Source organism: Aristolochia californica, unplaced genomic scaffold (genome assembly GCF_029961685.1).
Source record: "Aristolochia californica isolate CCGP_79_NKW_82.1479 unplaced genomic scaffold, dmAriCali1.0.hap1 SCAF_6, whole genome shotgun sequence".
NCBI classification, from domain to species: domain Eukaryota; kingdom Viridiplantae; phylum Streptophyta; class Magnoliopsida; order Piperales; family Aristolochiaceae; genus Aristolochia; species Aristolochia californica.
Genome location: NW_027182257.1, coordinates 2,098,697 through 2,118,685, shown reverse-complemented (window position 1 = coordinate 2,118,685; position 19,989 = coordinate 2,098,697). Strand labels below are relative to the sequence as shown.

The following is a 19,989-nucleotide window of genomic DNA, read 5'->3' as shown; positions in this document are numbered from 1 at the left end:
GAGAACATAAAAACGTCCAAACGAGGAAATTTTTGTAATAGTTCTGCACTTCTGCTAAATTCAGGTTCAGGGGTGATGGTAGAGATCGACTTGTGTATTCTCTTTGTTCGTATTAAGGGGAGAGAAGAAAAATCGAGCTTTCTCCAACAGTTTCTTATTTCCTAGTAACTATCACTCCAGTCATGTTTAAGATCAAGAATACATGATTTCAGGTCTTTTATGTTCCTTAAAACCTGTACCCATATGAGGCCTACGCATAATAACCTGAAGTGTTTGATACGGTTTGAATTTTGCCAATGTTAAGTTACACTTCAAAGCTAATAAAACAATGTTGCTCTAACACATAACACCTGTCAATGTTATGTGCATCCCTGCCTTGAATCTGTCCACATTCATTTTTATATTTACTACACATATGATGATTTAATCTTTGTACATCCTCTATAAGCTATCGGGTAACCTACAAAGAGGTAGAACCAGTAGAGTTGCAGCCGTTGTTCGTTCAAGGTAAAACCGATGAATACCTGTTACGGTTTGTTTGAAACCCTAGAAAAGAAAAGAAAAGAAATTAAGTGCTTTTAATACTGAAATGGCCTAACAATTATCGAGATTGACGCATGTTCTTAATTGTTTATTAAGAGACGATGATAACGTTTACCTCCTCTAAATATATCATATTTGATGAAAATATATTTAAAAGAATAAAAAATTATCTTTCTCGAACCCTACAATCAAATATAAGTTTCTCAACAACCAAATGGAAATACCTGAAAAAAAAAAAAAAAGCAAACACTGGAAGATCTAACTCATTTTCATCTGTAATCAGAGATACAATACGAATTTGCATACAATCTTGCATCACCGGGGGCCAAATGAACCAGAGACCCATAACGACCAAAGTCAATTCATTTCACAATTCACAGCGATAAAGAATTAAAGAAAGTTATGGATCTAACGCAATTCTCCGCATCTTAGAAACAAGATTAGCAGTTGGAAGATCTAGTTGGTTTCCACCATCTGACTTCACGAGATCACGGAGTTGTTCTCTAGGGGTTGATAAGCAAGTGAGAAATGTAGCAAGAACTTGGGGAATTGGCACTGACAATGCAGAGAGCACATTACTGAGATACTCAATATCAGCTGCAAGTTGTTGTGCGCCTCTGTCTGTTATATACTGAATTCCACGCAGCTGCTCTGTATAAAGTGCTGTGGCACCCTCAGCAACCTTTCAACAATCAAGAAACAAATACAAAAAAATGAGTGCAGGAGCTACTTTTTTTATCTCAAAAGTTCTGAAAGAAAAATGGGCCAGAGGCTCAGGATAATCAAATTTGAGAGTGAAAATGATTATCACCTTAAACATCCATTCAGTAGCAAAGAACTGTGCCTCGTCGGTGTTGGAATCACTGCTTGCAATGCCTTCTGCCAAAGGCTCCAATTGTTGTGGTAAAGTCAGAAGATATTCACCAACGCTTGTCACATATGACTGAGGATAAGCACTAAAGATTGGAAGAGGATGAGCACTAGGTTCCTCCACTGAAGACCAGATCGGAAGTCGAGAAACATCACTTAACCTTTGACGAACTTTGGATATCAGGACATCATAGACAAGTTCATTAACAGTATCTGCAAATGCTACCACCCTTTGAGAAGCAACTGGAAGAGCATGGAACCTCGGATCCTTAGCCTGACATTCAAAAGCGTACATTAACAACAACCTTGTTCCATGTATACAAGGCAATTGAAAGTTGTTAGACTAATACCTGATCTAAAAGATTAAAAAGTTTCCTAGCCTTTTCAGGCATATCCGTCAGGCGTAACACTGCCACATCCAAGGCTGCCCTTCCAGCCATTGATAGTTCCCCATTCTCACCATCAGCAGTAACATGAGATTGATCCAGACTTGAGCCAAATACTGAAAGAGACAAAGTTGTGCTCAGCCTAGCGAGAGTTGCTCTTAAGGAAGCTTCAAACACTGAAGATCTGCTCGTCAGGCATTCTGCTACAGTAAGAATCTGCAATGCTCCCTGGACAACAGACCATTCCTCTTCATCAGACACCACATCTAAAATGTGTGATCCGTCTCTTCTGTCAGACCCCATTTCCCTCTTTGAGCCCACATAATCTCCATGAATGATATTGTCAACTCCACACACAGTTCTTAAGGACTTCAATGATTCTTGCAGGATGGATATAAACTGTAGCATAATATCATCAAGAGTGATGATTAGTTCATCCGCCTCAGAACCTCCGGTGAAGTTGATGCATCTCTCAATTGCGGCTTCTAGAAGCACAATGACCTGTGGAACGGATTCCTGCATTCTTTGAACAGTTTCGCTAAGTTCAATTCCCTGAGCACCCACACCTCTGGCCACAGCTCCCCTAAGATCCACCCCAGCAATCTCAGATGAAAGTATAGCACGCTCCATCTGGCCATATCTGAGAAGAAAAAAAATCTTTTTTGAAAAACTCTGTTCCAGAGTAGTTTCTTTAAAGAAGTAGGATTGACAAAATTTCAAGTGTAAACCTCTGTTTATATGACTCAAATGGGGAGTAGACAGCTTTCAACGTAGTCAGTAACACTTGAATATCAGATTCAGAAAACAAGTGCTGAATATTTCTAGCAAAAGTGCCCGTCATGTTATGCAGCTCAATCAGAGCTTCTAGGTGCTTAGTCTGAATTTTAATACCCTTCGGCATCTCTCCAGACAAGATATCCAGAATACCTGAAATTTAAAAGATAAACATGAAATAAATAATATACAAAGGATATTTTGACAAAAGGAAAGTAAACCAGGTCCTTAATGCACAGGAGTATCAGGTATAAGCAATTAGCCTTCAGGAAGACTTATCCAAACAGAAATTGGAAAAAAATAGGGATAAAGCAAATCAGAATTTATCCATACAGTGTAGCGGGAGGAACAGAAGCCAAAACAATAGTCGCCGGATGTAAAAATAAACATAGGAATATTATATGGCCATCTTGTAGAAGATGATTCATTCAACACAGGCATCCCGCCAGATATAATGATTGAGTTTTCCTTCTCTTTTTCTTGAAAAGATATGGAAAATTGAAATATATTGCTAAGAACAAAAAGTTTAATATAAAAACAATTCAAATGATGGAAAAACCAGCAAGTTACCTTTTGCCAGTGCCCTTGTTTCAGGAACAACATCTCCAACAGCAAGGTTGATTCTAGAGACAAAACTAGCATTCAGTGAAGACATGATCTCCACGAGCAGTTTTGGGACAAGGGTTTTGTAATTATCAGGGAATGCAAGCATGCACCTGCAGCCAAAACCCACAATTGAGATGAAATGCCTGATTACCACCAATAAACAGAGGGCTACCAACAAAAACTTCAGGTGACACAGGGTACATGACCCTTATAAGATTGAGAGAGAGAGATATAGAGAGTACCACTTCCACTCTTGCTCAAGATAAAGAAGAACTTCATCATAAAAACTCGGTAACCAACTAGAGAATGGAAGTGACAGTGCATTTGACAAGGGGTCAATCATGTTGGACTGCCTTTGGAAATCATTCTTCTCATTTGAAAGCTTATTAGGTCGTTGCTTGGAGTCAAATTCTTCCCAGATTTTCTTCATAGGTTTCAAGTGGATCTTTGTGTAAAGCAGCTCTAGAGATTTGAACCTCCCAATTCGCATAAGAATTTGCCGTAAATCTTGGACAGCATCTACCTAAGCATCAGAAAGAACATATAACCAACATCAGTTCCTTGTCTTAGATATGTTGAGATGAACTGCTCATTAGATGTGGCACGCTATTAGATGAAAGAACATTTAAAAAAAAAGTAGTTATAGTGTTTTCATATGTATTTGGAGAAGATGTTTATGGATTTGAAATATACAAAAGAGACGCATGAACAGAGATGGCATATGAAAGGAGCATTAATGAAAGGAAAATGACCTTGCGATTAGATAAGGCATCAGACAAGCGAGGCTGAACCATTTCTTCTAATCTATCTTCCAATACTGCAAGCTGCTTTCTCACATTAGCAAACTCTGCAACCTGAAGACCAAAATTTATTAGTACACCTACCAAAAAATGTTTAAGAGAATTATTGTTTTATGGCATTACTCCATCTGTTTTGAAGTGATCCATGTTTGGAAGACTACCTCACCAACTGCAGACAAGCAGTGCCTCATGCTAGCCAATGTCTCTGCAGCCCGGGGAAGATCACCACTGGCAAAAACATCTTCTACACTTGCGCTTAATTGTGTTAGACCTGCAGCATCCTGTGTTTTTTAAAAAAGAGAGAATTACATTCTAAAAATAACAATGTAACCCTTTCTTTCGCAGCTACAAGAGCTAGAAGAAAGAAATTACATTCTCAAAATGGGATTTTTTCCATATAAAAAAAGAAAATAAATTTAAACAACTTGCCTGCAACGTTTCATATGCCCCTTCCATTCTTTGCTTGACAGTATCAACTTTCGCAAGGGATGCAATAGCTGCTGCTGAGGAGCCCTCTGCCTGCAGTGTAAACCATTATAATGTAAAAATACTTAAAGCTCACTTTCTGGAATGAGTTTTCTTATTCACTATTAAGCGGTTCATGAATTACAATAGAATGCAGTCCACATTTCAATTAGAAATATTGGTCAAAATTCAAAACCATATTCAGAGAATACAATAAGAAACGAGGGGGTAAAAGCTACAGTTTAATGATAAGCATGGGCACCATGATCTAGCTTTTCTTTTATAGCATCAAAATTATGTGAGTTACAAATGATTGCAGAAGTTTTTCCTTCTCCTACTCGGGATGCCGCGTACTGGCAAAAAAGCGGGAGGATTTTGCAACAGTAGTTTCTCCTTCCATCACATATAGGTGAATGATTCAGAATACTTACGGCCAAAAAATAACTATCCATAATTGAGAATTATCTATCCACTTAATAACGACCACAACACATTCAAGAAATCATAGAAAGTGGCCTTAAAAAAGTTGCTTCCAAATAAGAAAAGACCTTTTTGAGCTTCAGTAGGATCCCAGAAATGGCAGAGCGAAGAGAGACGGCATCATCACGAAGGCGAATAACATCACGGCTAGCGCGGGGGACACGGAGCAGAGCAGCTGTGCTCTGCTCATCCAAAGAAGATGAGATCTCTTCCGACAGAAGTTGCAGCTTCATTTCGAGATCTGCAAGATGCTTGTCGACGGGATCTTGGGGATGCCGAGATTGACAAGCGTTGTTGATCCATTTTTTTGGATCAAATTTCTCATCAGAGAATGCACTCAAATCGACCATCATGTTGACTAGAAACCCTAGATCAACGACAGCATTCAGAAAATCAGATTACCGCCGGCAATTGCAATTCTCTCCCTTCGTCGGACTACAACGCCAAACCATTAAATCCAGTTCAAACTCGAAATTGCATTAAGGTGTGGATTACCGCTTTTTTAACTCTCAGAGGTGGCTTCCAAGCTTGTTCTGCTGGGTGTGGACTATAAGTGTCTACTGTGGCGCTGAAACTTGTAACCGAACCTAGATTGTGAATGTTCCGAGATACGAAAAGGAGAAATGCAGAGCAAATGAAACTAATTCTTATTCTACCAAAATCCCCTTTAAGATTAAAAAACGAAGAAGAGAGAAACCCAATCAACCAACACAATTTGATGAATTAAAATCAAAATCCTATAATAGTAAAATTAAAATATATAACAAAGCTATAACTCTAACAAAATAAATTTACTTACTTGTATAGCAACAACTAGTTGATCCTAGGTTAAATTGATATTACCATGATTTGGCTTTAATTACACGATAATTTATTTTATATTCTTCCCAATAAATTTTCCTCTTTTATTTATATAAATATATAAATATGATAATAATTTAAAATATAAAAAATTTATATATTTTTAAAAGGGTTGATCCAATATAAAAAACTATTTGGTGTGAAACATGCAAAACACTATCTCAGTCATCCGATCTTGATCAACGACTATTTTAGCCATCTGATCAACGACTATCTCAATTATCTGATCAATGGCTATGTCATTAAGATAGTTGTTTCGCATGTTTCACACCAAACAACTATTCTTATTGGATAAACCCTGATATTCTTTAAATCTCAATGGCCTTATACAATTTTATCCTTCCAAGTTATTTCGCTCTTTACAAACACGACTCACTCTTCCAATCGAGGGTAAAAATGACTTTTTCGATGGTTCAGATAATTGTTTAACACCAAATTGCTTTTCTTATTGGATCGGCCCTGATGTTCTTTAAATCTCAATGGTCTTATACAATTTTATCCTACCAAGTAATTTCGCTCTTTAAAAACACAACTCACTCTTCCAATTGAGGGTAAAAATGACTTTTCTGTTATGCATATGATTAGGGGTGGCATCGAACCGAGCCGGTTCGTAAGCGGCTCCAGGTCGACTCAGTTCAATTCGATTTAGTTCGAGATCCAGATAAGACTCGTTTGAGTTAATGAATCGAGTTCGATCTAACCATGATTCAGTTCGAACTCGTTAACGGGCTTGAGACTCGGGAAGCAGGAGCGGGAGAGGTAGCGAGGGGGGAAATTCTTCCTCCCCTTGTTACTGTTGAGCCCCTCTCGTCCGCTGTTGTGGCCGCCTCTGTCGCCATCGACAACTGCTCGGTTCGATTTCTTCCTCCCCTCGTTTGCCTTTGCTTCTGTTTCCGTCTCAATAGTCATCCCCGACGGCAAGTCTTCACTAGCGCCACTAGACCCCCTTCCCTCCACATCGTCTCAGCGAAAAACCAGACAAACCTAAGTTAACGAGAGAAATACTCCCCCCCCCCCCCCCCTTGCACGCGTGAAAACGATTTCGTACTTGCGAGATCAGAAGCAAGTGAAAAAAAAACTCTTTCTTAAATTCCGATTGTCCCTTCCTTATGGCTCTTGAATAAATTAAAAAAATATTTTAGTAGAAATATGTTTCTAAGGATTTATTAGTGGTTTTTTCAAGAAATGTTGAAAAAATATTTTTAGTAGAAATACGTTTATAGGGACTATTAGTGCCTCATGTTTTTTGGAAATATTTTTCTAATTAGAAATTCTTATTAAAAAAATTATATAATTTTATAAGTAAAATTTTTCTGCCAAGATGGGTTAAAAAACCGTACAGAAAATTTTGAATAAGTATTTGACAGTTAATGTTGTAATACTTTTTAGTATGAGGCAATTTTCATAGTAATTTTGTGTTTTACATTTTATTTGATTAAAAGATTATCGATAAGTATAGTAATATATTAGATTGATTATTAATTTTTTTTTTCCTAGAAGAGGCAATAAGGGGTTCATTTAACTTTCCTAAAAAAAATTTAAAATATTTCTTGTAATTTTCTAGTAAGTCACTAATAATAAAAGGATATTATTTAAAGTTATTTTTGGAAATATGTATCATAGGGAAAACTATAAATGTGTTTCCTAGAATATAAAATTTAAACCAGGGGCACTTAGGAGGCCATAGTAAATTTATGGTTAGAATAAAAAATTACAAAATAAGCTAGACAACATTTAGGGTAAAAAATATTAATATTGGTGTATTCTAATCCATTATCGAGATTCAATCCCGAGCCTCCCATATCATTATTTTTTTAAAATGTATACATAATTTTATATATAATTTATTTGACATATATTTTATATAGAGTATTAAATGTAGGTTAAACTCGAACTTGGTTAAAATTATTAGGCTCAAGCTCGATTATAATGTTAGACTCGAGGTTAGGGTCGGCTTGCTCGAATTCGAAATATTTAAATCAAACTCGGCTCGAACATAGAAAGGTTTCAGACTCAATTGGATTCGATGCCACCCTTATGCCCAATTTTAAGTAGAGATCATGTCTAATTTTATGTAAAATATATGTATAATTTTATATATAATTTATTTGACATATATTTTTTAAGAAGTTTTAAATAAATGTTGAAGCTCAAGTTTGGATCGATAAAATTAATGGGTTGAGGTTATAACAATTTTAGGCTAGTAATTGGGCTCGGATTTGAGATGAGTTCAAAATATTTAAATGATGCAACCCAGGGTCAAAGCATAACAGTGGTCTTGACTCTTCGACGGCAAAACTTTATTGGGAGATCGCATGAAAGGACAGTTATACCCTCACAACAAAATATAGAAGAATTCGAGAATCATAAAACAAATAAGAAATAATATATAAAATATTATTTGAAATAAAACACAAATTTATTGTCGACCGTCACTTTCTTCCGCGAAAGTCTATTAAGCTTCAAGCTCTCCGTACCGCGATGAGCGAGAAAAGAGAAAAAAACCAAAGAACCAGAGAGAAATCTGTAATCGACAGAAGAGGAAAATAGAAAAAGTACAAGTCGGGCTTGCTCCTGCAGTTCTAGATCCTTCCGCTCCGTTGTCGTCACCGAGCTCTGGAATCCTGAAACACCGTCGAGATGAGCACCGGCGAGCTGCTGAATATTGAACCTGAGGAGCTCAAATTTGGATGTACATGTCTTTTTTCTTGTTTTTGTTGTTCTGTACGAGATCGCTTCTTTCTATTAGATCCGCATTTTTTTTTAGGGCTAAACGACGTCTGGTGCTTCAGTTTTATTGAAGTTTGTTGTTTTTGTCCGGTTTTGGTTTGAGAAGTTGAGCTGAAGAAGCAGATCTCGTGTTCTCTTCAATTGTCGAACAAGACGGATAATTATGTTGCGTTCAAGGTGATTAAGTTAATGTAATTTTCGCGTTTTGTTTAATCTTTTTTTTTTTTTTTTTTATACTGTGCTGTTGCGGTAAATGAGCGATTTTGATTGTAGTTCGTAAGAGAGACTGTTTGCGTCTTACTTTGTTAGGTTAAGACGACGAATCCGAAGAAATATTGTGTCCGACCAAACACTGGAATTGTATTACCACGGTCCACGTGTGATGTTATTGGTAAGTTATGATCCATCGATTTCTTCTGATTTATTGCGTATTAGTTTTCGGGAGCTTCACAATTTGTGTTTTATTGTGTGGAAATATTTTGGCCAGTCACAATGCAAGCGCAAAGGGAGTCTCCGCCTGACATGCAATGCAAGGACAAATTTCTTCTTCAGAGTGTAATTGCAAATCCAGGAGCCACGGCAAAGGATATTACCCCAGAAATGGTAGGAGGCTGTGGAACCATGCTGCTTGTGTGCTGTGTGTGCGTGTGTGCGTGCGTGTATTTATGGATGAATGAATGACTTTCTGGATGATCGTTCTAAAAAACTTTTTGAGGTTAATTTTGGACAATTAGTAGCTAGAAAAATGTTATTATCATTGCTATAATAAGAATAATAATAAATTTATTATTAGTTTTAATGTACTTAGTTATTTGATGAGACTTAGTTTCAACAGTTCTATAAGGAATCATGCTACGTGGATGCGTGTGTGTATCAAGGATGAATGGATGATTTTCTGGGTGATCTTTCTGAAAAACTCGTTAAGGTTAATTTTGGAGGATTAGTTGCTACATGTTATTGTTATCCTTATAATAAGGATAAATATTATTATTGTTATCATTAATTTACATAATAACCGATTAGACTGGGTTTCAACAGTTCAATAAGGAATGGGGAAATCTTGTTGAAGAGTGCAAGTTGAGAGTTGTTTATGTGGCCCCACCTCAGCCTCCATCACCGGTTCCAGAAGGGTCTGACGAGGGTTCATCACCAAGGGCTTCATTGTCAGACAATGGAAATTTGAATGCATCTGACTTTTCTGCTGTAAGTTTGTTATTTTGATTTAGATTTCATCCCTTTAATTTGAGGTCAATGGAAAATCATGTGCTTGTTTGATGACCTTTGCAGGTTTCAAAATCGTTTGCAGAGCCTCAAGAGAAAGTTTCAGAGGTGAGTGTCTGGAGTCTTTATGATTAAGCTTTGACTTTGAATGATAGACTTTCTGCAGATGTGCATAATTTTTTTTCTCAATTAGCTGCATTCTTAGACTTTTCTGCTGTAAATTTGCTATTTCGATTTTGATTGCATCCCTTTAATTTGAGGTCAGTGGAAAATCATGTGCTCATTTGATGATCTTTGCAGGTTTCAAAATCGTTTGCAGAGCCCCAAGAGAAAGTTTCAGAGGTGAGTGTCTGGAGTCTTTATGATTAAGCTTTGACTTTAAATGACAGGCTTTCTGTGGATGTGCATGATTTGTTCTCTCAATTAGCCCGCATTCATATATTACTGCATAATTTGCCCAGAAAGTATGAGTATGCTACAGTATGTCAACTTATTTATGTGTATGATGTTAATTTACAATTATTGGATATACCAGTGGATAAAAAATTCTCTCTTGGTGGGGACACCAGTATGCCCATTGGGCCCCAGTGGACCGACCGATTATGGTTGAAATTTTTTTTTATAATTCATTTTATTTTATTTTTAGTTATTCTTTTCCTGATTTTATTGGACATGATCCGACAGTGATCTTATCTATTTTGAATTTTAAATTTTATTTTTAGTTTATCTTTCTTGATTTTTTTGGATTTCATCAGATATTGATCTTATCTATTTTTTAATTTTAAATTTCAATTTTAGTTATTTTTAGGCTATAACAGGATGTTGAAAGTAGCTTTGAAGATGAATTAATAAAATCTCCCTGTTTCTAGTCTCTCTCTTTCTCCCTCCCCTTTCTTTTCTTCTTTCCCTTCTTGTTTCTTCTCTATTCTTCTTCTTCTAGATTATTCTTCTCAATTCTCCTCTCTATTTTCTTCCTTTCTCTTTCTAATTCCAGCAGTTAACTGACAATTTTAATTTTAAGTTAAAATTAACGAAGGGACTATCAAACTTAATTTTAATGGCACCTCAGGTAATCTGGGGCTTGCTGGTGGAGGTGTTCTTCACAACTTCCTGGGGGAGATCAAACTTGTATATTGTACCCCACTTGGTTTAATAAGAGAACCTTTTGGCAAGGCAAGAACATTCCTGTATTACAGTATGAAGATTTTTTCGTGTTGTTGGTGGATAGCATTCTCTGGTTCTCTGTCATTCTATCTGTTCTTCTTATTTATTTTCCTTCTTCTGGATTTTATTAATCAAGAAAATGTGATCTGCTTAAAAGAGGGTACCTTACATAATTTTCTTTTCTATATCTTAGGAAAATACGTATTTAGTATGCATCAAACATAGCTTCTAATTCTTGCATTTTAAGAATGCAAAGATGTAAATGACATTGAAATGTCTTTCCAGATGAAGGCATTAATTTCAAGGATAAGCCAGGAGAAAACTGTTGCCATTCAGCAGAGTAATAAACTCCGTCAAGAACTGGTGAGGAAATTTTTGTTGTCTTTATTGACTTTATGAAACGATCTTCTTTTACTCTTTTGATCTTTTGTTCTTTGTGTGATTTAGACTATATTTGTATCTTATGTTTACTGTTCAGCTTCTTGAGTACCGCATGGTCTAATCTCTGATAATATACTGACTATATTTCATGTTTTCTCCAAGCATGATGTTGCTCTGCTAATTTTATTTATCTTGTTTATTATATAAAAGGAGGGTTGTTGGCTGGATGTACCTTCTCTGCATTGACAAACAAAATTCTGGTGTTTCAAATGGATTCATTAGGAGGTTCAGTGCAATAAATCATGAAAAATTATTGTTGTATTCTGCAGTATTTGTTGTTGGCCTAATTTCTCACAAAAGCCATATGATCCACTTCACCAAATGTTTATTTACTGTTGTGAGTGCATGAATGTTGGTACCTTTCATTTTTTTCTTCTTGAGTCAGCATATTTTCTTCTTCAATTTGTAATGAGAAGTCCACCGTGGGAACTTCTGAAAGCAGTATCGTAACTACATGATCTTTTGTGGTGGATATTATTTGTAAACATGAACTTCTGCTCATGCTTTTTTCATAATTGGGCATATTATTTGTAGAAAACTTTGCCTCTTCAAGAGGAACCTTGGCTTGGTTATGGAATATCTTGATGGGCCTTGCCGAGCACTTCTTCCTTTTGGTCAGAATTTGAAGTGCTCAAAGTTAGTCATTCTAAATGTGAAGATATGAAATGCAATTTTACTGGATAAAGTTATAACATGAGCCTTGTCCAGAATGAGAGCTGAGTTTTGCTTCCAAATGATTATTTTGGCCATCCAGGCTCAAGTAGACAAAATGAAGAGGAGTGGATTGATGAAGATGTAACTCTTAGAATAACTAAGTGATGACTTAAATAGTGTCCGTGTACATATTTTTGTGGCTAAGAGCATCGAGGACCTACCATGTTTTATCATGTGCTGAAGAATCAGTATTTCTAGAAGATTTAAGGTGACAAAGATGAAACTGCTGACATGGATGAGTGAAAAAAACTAGGAAGAATAAAATTAGGAACGAGCTTTTTGTTGAACATAAACTACGAACAAAATGCAACTAAAAAAAAGTAAATTTATTGGACGACATACAATAGGAGAACAAAATAGAACAGAAATAAGACTTCTCTTAGATGGTTTGGGCATGTTGAACAGATGTCTAGCAGACAATTTATGAGACATGGAGAAGTTGAAAATGACAGTAGTGGAGAAAGATTTGAAGAAGGGTGACTTTGCGATGGAGTTATCTCTAGACTCAATGTAGATAGGTAGAGCCGACAGTCTTCATTTAAGTCCACATTGGCAAGTCTTCCATGCTATTATCTTTCTCTCCTGGCCTGTCCAACTTCTGTGTTAAACCGTATTAAGGTTATTGGGAGGATTTTCCTTCTAGGGCATCATCTAATTTTAAATATTATCTAGTTAATCCCAAGATGTTGTCATGCCTGAAGTCATTGGAGGTTTGGGTACAGCAAGTTAAATACATGGAGTGTCCTCTTTCGAAAAAGTCAAATACATAGAATTAGGTTCTCCTTCAAAAATGGTTGTAGAGGTTTGGCAGTGATATCTATGGTGTGGAAGAAGATTGCATTTGATATGGATGGCTTGTGGAAGAAGGTAATTACACTTTCATTGAAAAGAAGATAATTACATCTAATTAAGGTATAATGACTGCTACGTATGCAGCTTGGCAGTATGTTCTCTGTTCTGCTATTGTATTTCAGTTTCATTGGCAAAAGAAGGGGTGTTTCCCATGGGAGGAACACATGCTCCTTGTATCTTGAGGCTTGAGTGCTACCCCTCCTTTTGTGTATGCTTTAATACATGCAGAGCAATTCACAATTTTTTAACAAATGTATCAGTATACTGAAATCTCTAGCATACTGCAATCTCTAGCTTCCTTTTCACTCCATCCCTTACTACAGTTGCTTGTTCTTGGAAGTTTGTATGTAGGGAAGACAGGGGGTGGGGTGGTTTTGAGTTTCTGATCCCACCGAGCAATCCTTCCTTGCAACCCCATCCCCGCCCCGCTTCAATGGGGTTAATTTTTCCAATTTTGTTCCACTCCATCCAACCACCATGTCTTTGCCCTACCCCTCTCTGCATTTTTCTGTTGCAATTCCACTGCTCCCCCTCACTGTAACTGCAGAAAGAATGAAGGCAGGGTAGGCCCGTCCTCCCCTTCCATTTTCTATTGGCTGCACAGAGGAGGTGGAATAGTAGGAGGCAGGAGCCTCACACTCCCTCATTATTCTCTGCAACAGCTCAGAGAGGAGGCTCCATTCTGCTCTCTGGTTAATAATAGATTAGAGGAAACATGGGGCGCCCTTACATTTTTGTTTCCTTTGCAGAGACAACTCAAATGGAAAAATAAAGGAGAAGAAGAAAAAGCACAAAGAAGATGATGCTCATGTTCTTCGCATGCCATGGTTGAAGAGTTGGGAACAGACACTTGTTGAGTTGATGGAAGTGGATGAGGGCCTCCCTCTCCCTCGTTCTCTCTGTTACAGCAGCGAGGACACTCCCTCCCTGCTTTCTCCTTTGCAGAGAGAACCTGAGTAAACAACAACAAAAGATGGTGGTTGACCAAGTTGAGAGATAAAAAAATAAAACGAAAGCAGTGTACAAGGAGAATAAAAGAGAAATGAAATGAAGGGCCATGGTATGAAACTATGACTGATTTTACGCATATGCAAGATAAAGTCTAACTTCCTACAGGGTTGTAGTATCCATGTATGAAGTGGTTATTGGACCAAACTCTTGCTAGACCTGCTGGTGAAAGAGGCTGTCTTGGTGACATCTTTTCTCACAAATTTTAGTTTTGATCATGATTCTCAAATTTTGGCCCGACGTCTCCTTTTTCTTGGAATACCATGCTGTCTTGGTATGTCTCTAAAAATCATCCAAATCATTTGGTGTGCTGCAAAAGGTGGGTATGCACTGCTATTCAACGTCATTGAATGGGCAAGTATGTTGAAGTTCAGATTTGGAAGTTATGTTGTTGATTGGGGGGAGACCGTTCATCACATTCTTCTTCTTTGTTCCTGTATCTTTTAGGTTTGAAGTGTTTTCCTTTATAAGATCAGTTTTCGGTTGCCTTTCTTGTCATCCTTCTCTCTTCTCCTTGCATATTGGCAACAAGTTTGTGGGGCAATCACATAAAAAGTCTGGCTCTTTGACACTGCAGCTTTCTCTTGGTGGATATGAGAAAGGAATTGGTGAACTTTTGAGGGAATTGATCTCTCAATTGGTTGGGTTATTAAGAAAGTTCTCGGTGGAATAGTTCAACATAGGTTAAAGTTAGGAAATTTTGTTGGTTAGTAGTTGGGAAAAAAGGCCTTCTAACCTCTGTTAACCATTTGGGATGAACCTAGATCCATATTTAACATAGTGTTAGAGTAGGGTATCTGTTTTCTTGGGCCCGGTTCCTTCTCTGTTGAGATTGTGCCCATTTTTTGTTGTTCACATTGCAGGACTTTTATCTGTTTGTCTAGGCCTCAATGTAAGTGAGAGTATTAGTGGGAATAATCCCATGTACTTTGAAGGTTAGGAAAAACCTTTGTTATTGTTATTTACAAAAAAGACATCCTAAGATCATCAAAGCTGTGCATGAACTTTATTTAGTAAGTTCATGGAGCTCAGCAATCCCTCCCTAACTCCATTATTAGATACATCTGGGTGTTTTAACCAACTTTGTAGTCATCAGGAAAAAGACATCATACATCTGGCTAGTTATGGTGACTTCTGTTGTGTGCTCTTCCCCTTCTGTTGATTGGCTAAAGCTCAATTTCGGTGGTAACTCTAGAGATTATCCAAGACAGCTGGAAGTGGTGACATTGTTCTGTACTCTCCAGGTATAGTTAGTCTTGTTTGCAGGGCACCTTTTGTTTTATAAAGACAGAGTTAAGGGCTCTTCTGAGGGTCTGAATTGCTATCAGCCCCTTCTGGTGGAGGGGGATTCAGCTTTCATTATCAGTTGGATTTGGGGGGAAAATCTCACCAGGATGTTGCTTGCAAAACTTTGATGAGATTCAAGACATTTGCAGATTATTGACTGTCACCTGTGTTCACAGCTTAAAGATTTTAAATATTTTAGCTGACTTCTCAGCTAAAGTAGTGCTTCTTGTGAAACCCTTCTCATCATTCTTACAAAATAAATAAATAAATAAAAATCTTGTTGTAGGAAATGATTCACCGCCAGATTAATTTCTTGTTTGGTTTATTAGTTTTTCTCAGTTTTGAGTTCTCAATATAATTTTTGGAGTTCACTTTCTTACCTTGGGAGGAGCACATTTTCCCCTCTTCCTTGTCAAAATCTATTCCTCTTCAAGATAAAAAAAACATATATGAGATATAGCTGTTATGATGACCTTCAGCAGTCTGGCTTGCTGTATAAGTGATTCATTGCCAAATGATTGATTTACTTTGCCCTGGCCTGGCTGTTGGTATGTCAATAATCCTTGTGCAGTTATCAATCTGTTTATTTTTACAAGGTTAAGGCTTCACTTTGATGATCATTATGCATAACTTCAATCGAATGGTGACCAAGAACAGCTTCTGGGTTTTTTTGAATTACAACGTACTTGTAATGAACTTCATGAAGTTCTTTTAATACTCCAGTGTTGTTACCCATACTACCCCCTTTTGGAAACACAGTCTTAATTGTGGGTTGGCTTCTTTTGACAGAATTATGATCGTCTTATTCTTTCCTTTCTGGTGATTTAGCTCGTCTCAGGTTTTCTTCCTTTGTAGCCATCTATTGGAATGAAAACTGCTTCTTCTGTCTTAAGTTTCTGTTAGGATCCATGGATGAGTCTGTTATTTGGAATGACTTGTTTTGGATTCATGCACTGGATTCGTTACCGTATCAAAGAAATGACACTAATATATCTTACTCATAATTTTTGCAGGAGCTGCTGAGACGGGAAGGAAGGAAACGGAGTGGTGGTATTTCATTCATTTATGTGGTGCTCCTTGGTCTGATTGGCATATTTCTTGGCTATCTATTGAGGGGGACATGACGTGGACTGTATTTTGCTCGGGGATGTTTTTTTTTTCCTTTTCCCTTTTTCTCATCAATTTTCTTTGTCATCCCCCGGCCAGACGGAAAAATTGATTGATGCTGTCGTCTGTTGTTAGTTTTTTTGAGTTGGTTAGTGCAGGTAGGGTTTGGGGACTGATCAGAGATTTGTAATTGTTACAAGCAGAAAAAAAAAATGGTCATGTGATTGTAATTATTACAAGCAGAAAAAACCGCATTCAGAATGGGCGTGTAACGATGAAAAGCCCTCTTATGTTATTCAAGAGGACTTCAATTTTATTAGTGACTAACTATTCAATTTTTTTTTCTCTCTTTCTTTAACCTTTTTAACTTTAAGAAATCTCTTTGCAATTTATGTAAAAGAAACATCATGTTTAAATGTACTAACATGGCAACAAAATCTTTCATTTGATTTTGAATTCTTAATGCTTGGCATGGTTCAAACTGCAGGAGCAAGTTTCTTCGGAGCTTCTAGCAGTTCCGAAAGACAGAAAGAGACGATATAAACATGGAAAGTAAATTGATTGGTTTTCTTGCACCAATTGAAGCTTCATGAAGTAGCTTCAAAAGTAAATTGATTGGTTTTCAGATCCAATTGGGTCAAATTTGTAGTGCTGACGGGGGCGAAGCCTCACGACTGATCCGGCGGCTCACCCGGTTTGCAAATTGTCGTAGGCGGATAAGGTTGTTACATCTACCGATAATAATTACACTAGTTTTTTTGCGATTCAATGAATGTGGTGCGCGACAAGCAAGAGCCATTCTTTTTTACTATTTATTTAATCAAATAAAATACTATAGAGACTGCCTATAAATACCTTGTGCCCCTCGCCTGTTAGCCCTCGTATCATTTCGTCGACAGCTCCGGAATCCTCAAGGTAAGGGTTTCTCCTACTCTCCTCTTTGTTTTTTTATTTTTAAATCTGATTTCGTTATTTTTTGTTTTTCTTTTTGTTGGATGATCATTTGTAGTATGATCCTAATTCCTATGACCTGCGTGTTTATTTTGTAATATTTTGACAATTTGCGCTTTTGTCTTTGATCTTGGATGTTTTGCTCCGATCTCTTGTTGTTTACGCTTTTAGAGCTTGATCGGACGTGTAATTTTTTTGCGTTTGATAAGGCAAACAAGGGTTGATGATCTTTTCTTTTTATCTTTTATTTCTGTCTGCTAGGTTTACATCTTTTTCCCTCTGTGAATGTGATTTTCTTTGGACCTTAGTGTTAGATCTTGATATATCATCGATTCTCTTCTTGTCTAGGTTTTCGGATCGTCTATAAGACCAGTAACTAGGTTTCTTGTTTGGCTTTTGATATTTCTTCTAAGACGTAATTGTTGTGATTCGATTGTTGGCGCTTCTTATGTTTGATCTTGTCGTTGCTAGAGGAGACCATTTGTCTTTGCTATATATTGCAGTATCCTGCTTTTTCTGGGAATTTAAATTTTATGGGTTGTCATTCGAGGGGGTGTTTTCCATGTCCCTTCTGAAGCGTCTGTTGACGTTCTCTTCAACATAGCTATTAATTCTTTGCTTCTTTGAATTTCGCTTGGTGTATATGTAGCGCCTTGTAAGTTATGGAGGAATTTATGTTATGTTGTTGTCTGTAGAGGAGAGCTTTTTTTTTCACCTCATATACGTGGTGGATTTGTTAATCCCGTTGGTTAGTGTTGTAGTGTTTACACCCTGCTTAATTCCGTAAGTGGACCTGATCATTTGTTGACTTCACTTGATCTAGTTATGATTGCTTACCGATTTGTTTATTTTATTATGTCAATATCTGTGATGTGAGGTAGTAGTGGTTTTATTTTGATTCTCTGTCTTAAGTTTTTAATCTGATATATTTCTGAAAAAAGTCTTATCCCATTAATTCAGTTTGTTTGTTTTCTCATGAATTTGACTTTAGTAGTTTTTGTATCTTTTTATTTTGCGTCCTGGTGCTATTGGTGATAAGTGGTTATTTCTGGTTTATTTTCCGATTTTAACAGATGCAGATTTTCGTGAAAACCCTCACTGGAAAGACCATCACCTTGGAAGTTGAGAGTTCAGATACTATTGACAATGTAAAGGCTAAGATTCAGGACAAAGAAGGCATCCCACCAGACCAGCAGCGTTTAATCTTTGCTGGCAAGCAGCTTGAAGATGGCCGTACATTGGCTGACTATAACATTCAGAAGGAATCCACACTCCACCTGGTTCTCCGGCTGAGGGGTGGCATGCAGATTTTTGTGAAAACACTTACAGGCAAGACCATCACACTGGAAGTGGAAAGCTCAGACACCATTGACAATGTCAAGGCGAAGATTCAGGATAAGGAGGGGATCCCCCCAGATCAACAGAGGCTCATCTTTGCTGGCAAACAGCTTGAGGATGGGCGCACGCTTGCTGATTACAACATCCAAAAGGAGTCCACCCTCCACCTTGTGCTCAGACTTCGTGGTGGAATGCAGATTTTCGTGAAGACTCTCACTGGGAGGTGGAAAGCTCCGACACCATTGACAATGTGAAGACCAAAATCCAGGATAAGGAGGGCATTCCCCCAGATCAGCAGAGGCTCATTTTTGCTGGTAAACAGCTTGAGGATGGTCGCACCCTGGCTGATTACAACATCCAAAAGGAGTCCACCCTCCACTTAGTCCTCCGGCTTCGTGGTGGAATGCAGATCTTCGTGAAGACCCTCACTGGGAAAACCATCACACTGGAAGTGGAAAGCTCGGACACCATTGACAATGTGAAGGCTAAAATCCAGGACAAGGAAGGTATCCCCCCAGATCAGCAGAGGCTCATCTTTGCAGGAAAACAACTAGAGGATGGCCGCACCCTGGCTGACTACAACATTCAGAAGGAGTCGACTCTTCACCTGGTCCTCCGCCTCCGGGGTGGTGATGAGTAAAACCATTTGTGGGGGTGCCTTGCGCGACTGTGGAGTGTCGAATTATTGTGGTCATCAAATTGGTCGTGTCGGGGTGTGGAACCATTAATCCTGGTCGTGCTTGCGCGACTGTGGAGTGTCGAGTTATTGTGGTCAATAAGTTTGTCGAGTCTGGGTGTGGAAACAATGAATCCTGGTCGTGTTCTTCTGAATATGGGGACTTGTGTCTGTTATCTCTCTCCCTGTGTTTGTCAAATGTTATCTGGTGATGTAGGATTGATTGCCAAATTGCCATTTCTATCGCTGTAAAATGATATGCAGGTTCTGATCTTATAATGTCCATTAACAAGTCCTTGTTTCCGTGAAAGCTTTCTGGATGATTTTCCCGATGGGGGTGACAACTAAAATTAAAATTGAGAGCACTTGCAGTGGTGCTAAAATGGTATTTTGAATGAGGTATATCAGTTCCAAGTCACTAAAAAAAATCCACCCAGTGGCAACAACAATAATTTGCGAAATAGCCAAGCAACAATAGCGGCAGCAGGGCACGGCGTGTGTTTTGTCAGCATCTGTTGGCACCCGCGGGCCATATATGCGTAGGAGGCGTACCTGTACTTAGATTGTGGCTGGCTGGTTGGTTAGCTGGCTATTCAGTTCGAATTTCAAAATTGGAGTTGGGGCATTTTGAATAATATTTTAAAGCTTTTAAACTCTCAAATAAAGAAAGGTTAGTAATGCTTCGTAACGTATGAAAACAACTATAGACACTTGG

General features: G+C 37.7%; 3 protein-coding genes across 4 annotated transcripts; 2 read left to right on the top strand and 1 right to left on the bottom strand.

Moving 5' to 3' along the window:
* Positions 1–802: 802 nt before the first annotated feature.
* LOC137934800 (conserved oligomeric Golgi complex subunit 7) lies at positions 803–5,516 on the bottom strand. Of its 2 annotated transcripts, XM_068779331.1 has the most exons (11): positions 5,420–5,509; positions 4,993–5,291; positions 4,409–4,498; positions 4,141–4,260; positions 3,932–4,033; positions 3,422–3,702; positions 3,144–3,289; positions 2,528–2,726; positions 1,764–2,439; positions 1,355–1,687; positions 803–1,225 (listed from the first exon to the last, which is right to left on the bottom strand). In XM_068779331.1, the coding sequence occupies exons 2-11, from the start codon at positions 5,275–5,277 to the stop codon at positions 944–946; spliced, it is 2,514 nt and encodes an 837-aa protein (XP_068635432.1). In that variant the 5' UTR covers positions 5,278–5,291; positions 5,420–5,509; the 3' UTR covers positions 803–943. The 2 variants fall into 2 exon arrangements, with proteins under 2 accessions (XP_068635432.1, XP_068635431.1); XM_068779330.1 differs by having other exon boundaries at positions 4,993–5,516.
* Positions 5,517–8,238: 2,722 nt separating this feature from the next.
* On the top strand, positions 8,239–16,652 carry LOC137934451 (vesicle-associated protein 1-2-like). The gene is made up of 9 exons (XM_068778790.1): positions 8,239–8,477; positions 8,622–8,692; positions 8,825–8,906; positions 9,003–9,118; positions 9,554–9,718; positions 9,803–9,844; positions 10,037–10,078; positions 11,186–11,263; positions 16,216–16,652. The coding sequence occupies exons 1-9, from the start codon at positions 8,426–8,428 to the stop codon at positions 16,324–16,326; spliced, it is 759 nt and encodes a 252-aa protein (XP_068634891.1). The 5' UTR covers positions 8,239–8,425; the 3' UTR covers positions 16,327–16,652.
* Positions 16,653–17,205: 553 nt separating this feature from the next.
* Positions 17,206–19,559, top strand: LOC137934500 (polyubiquitin-like). The gene is given in 3 exon segments (XM_068778880.1): positions 17,206–17,224; positions 18,334–18,817; positions 18,820–19,559. Coding segments are annotated over 2 exon segments (903 nt in total). The 5' UTR covers positions 17,206–17,224; the 3' UTR covers positions 19,239–19,559.
* The last annotated feature ends 430 nt before the right edge of the window (positions 19,560–19,989 follow it).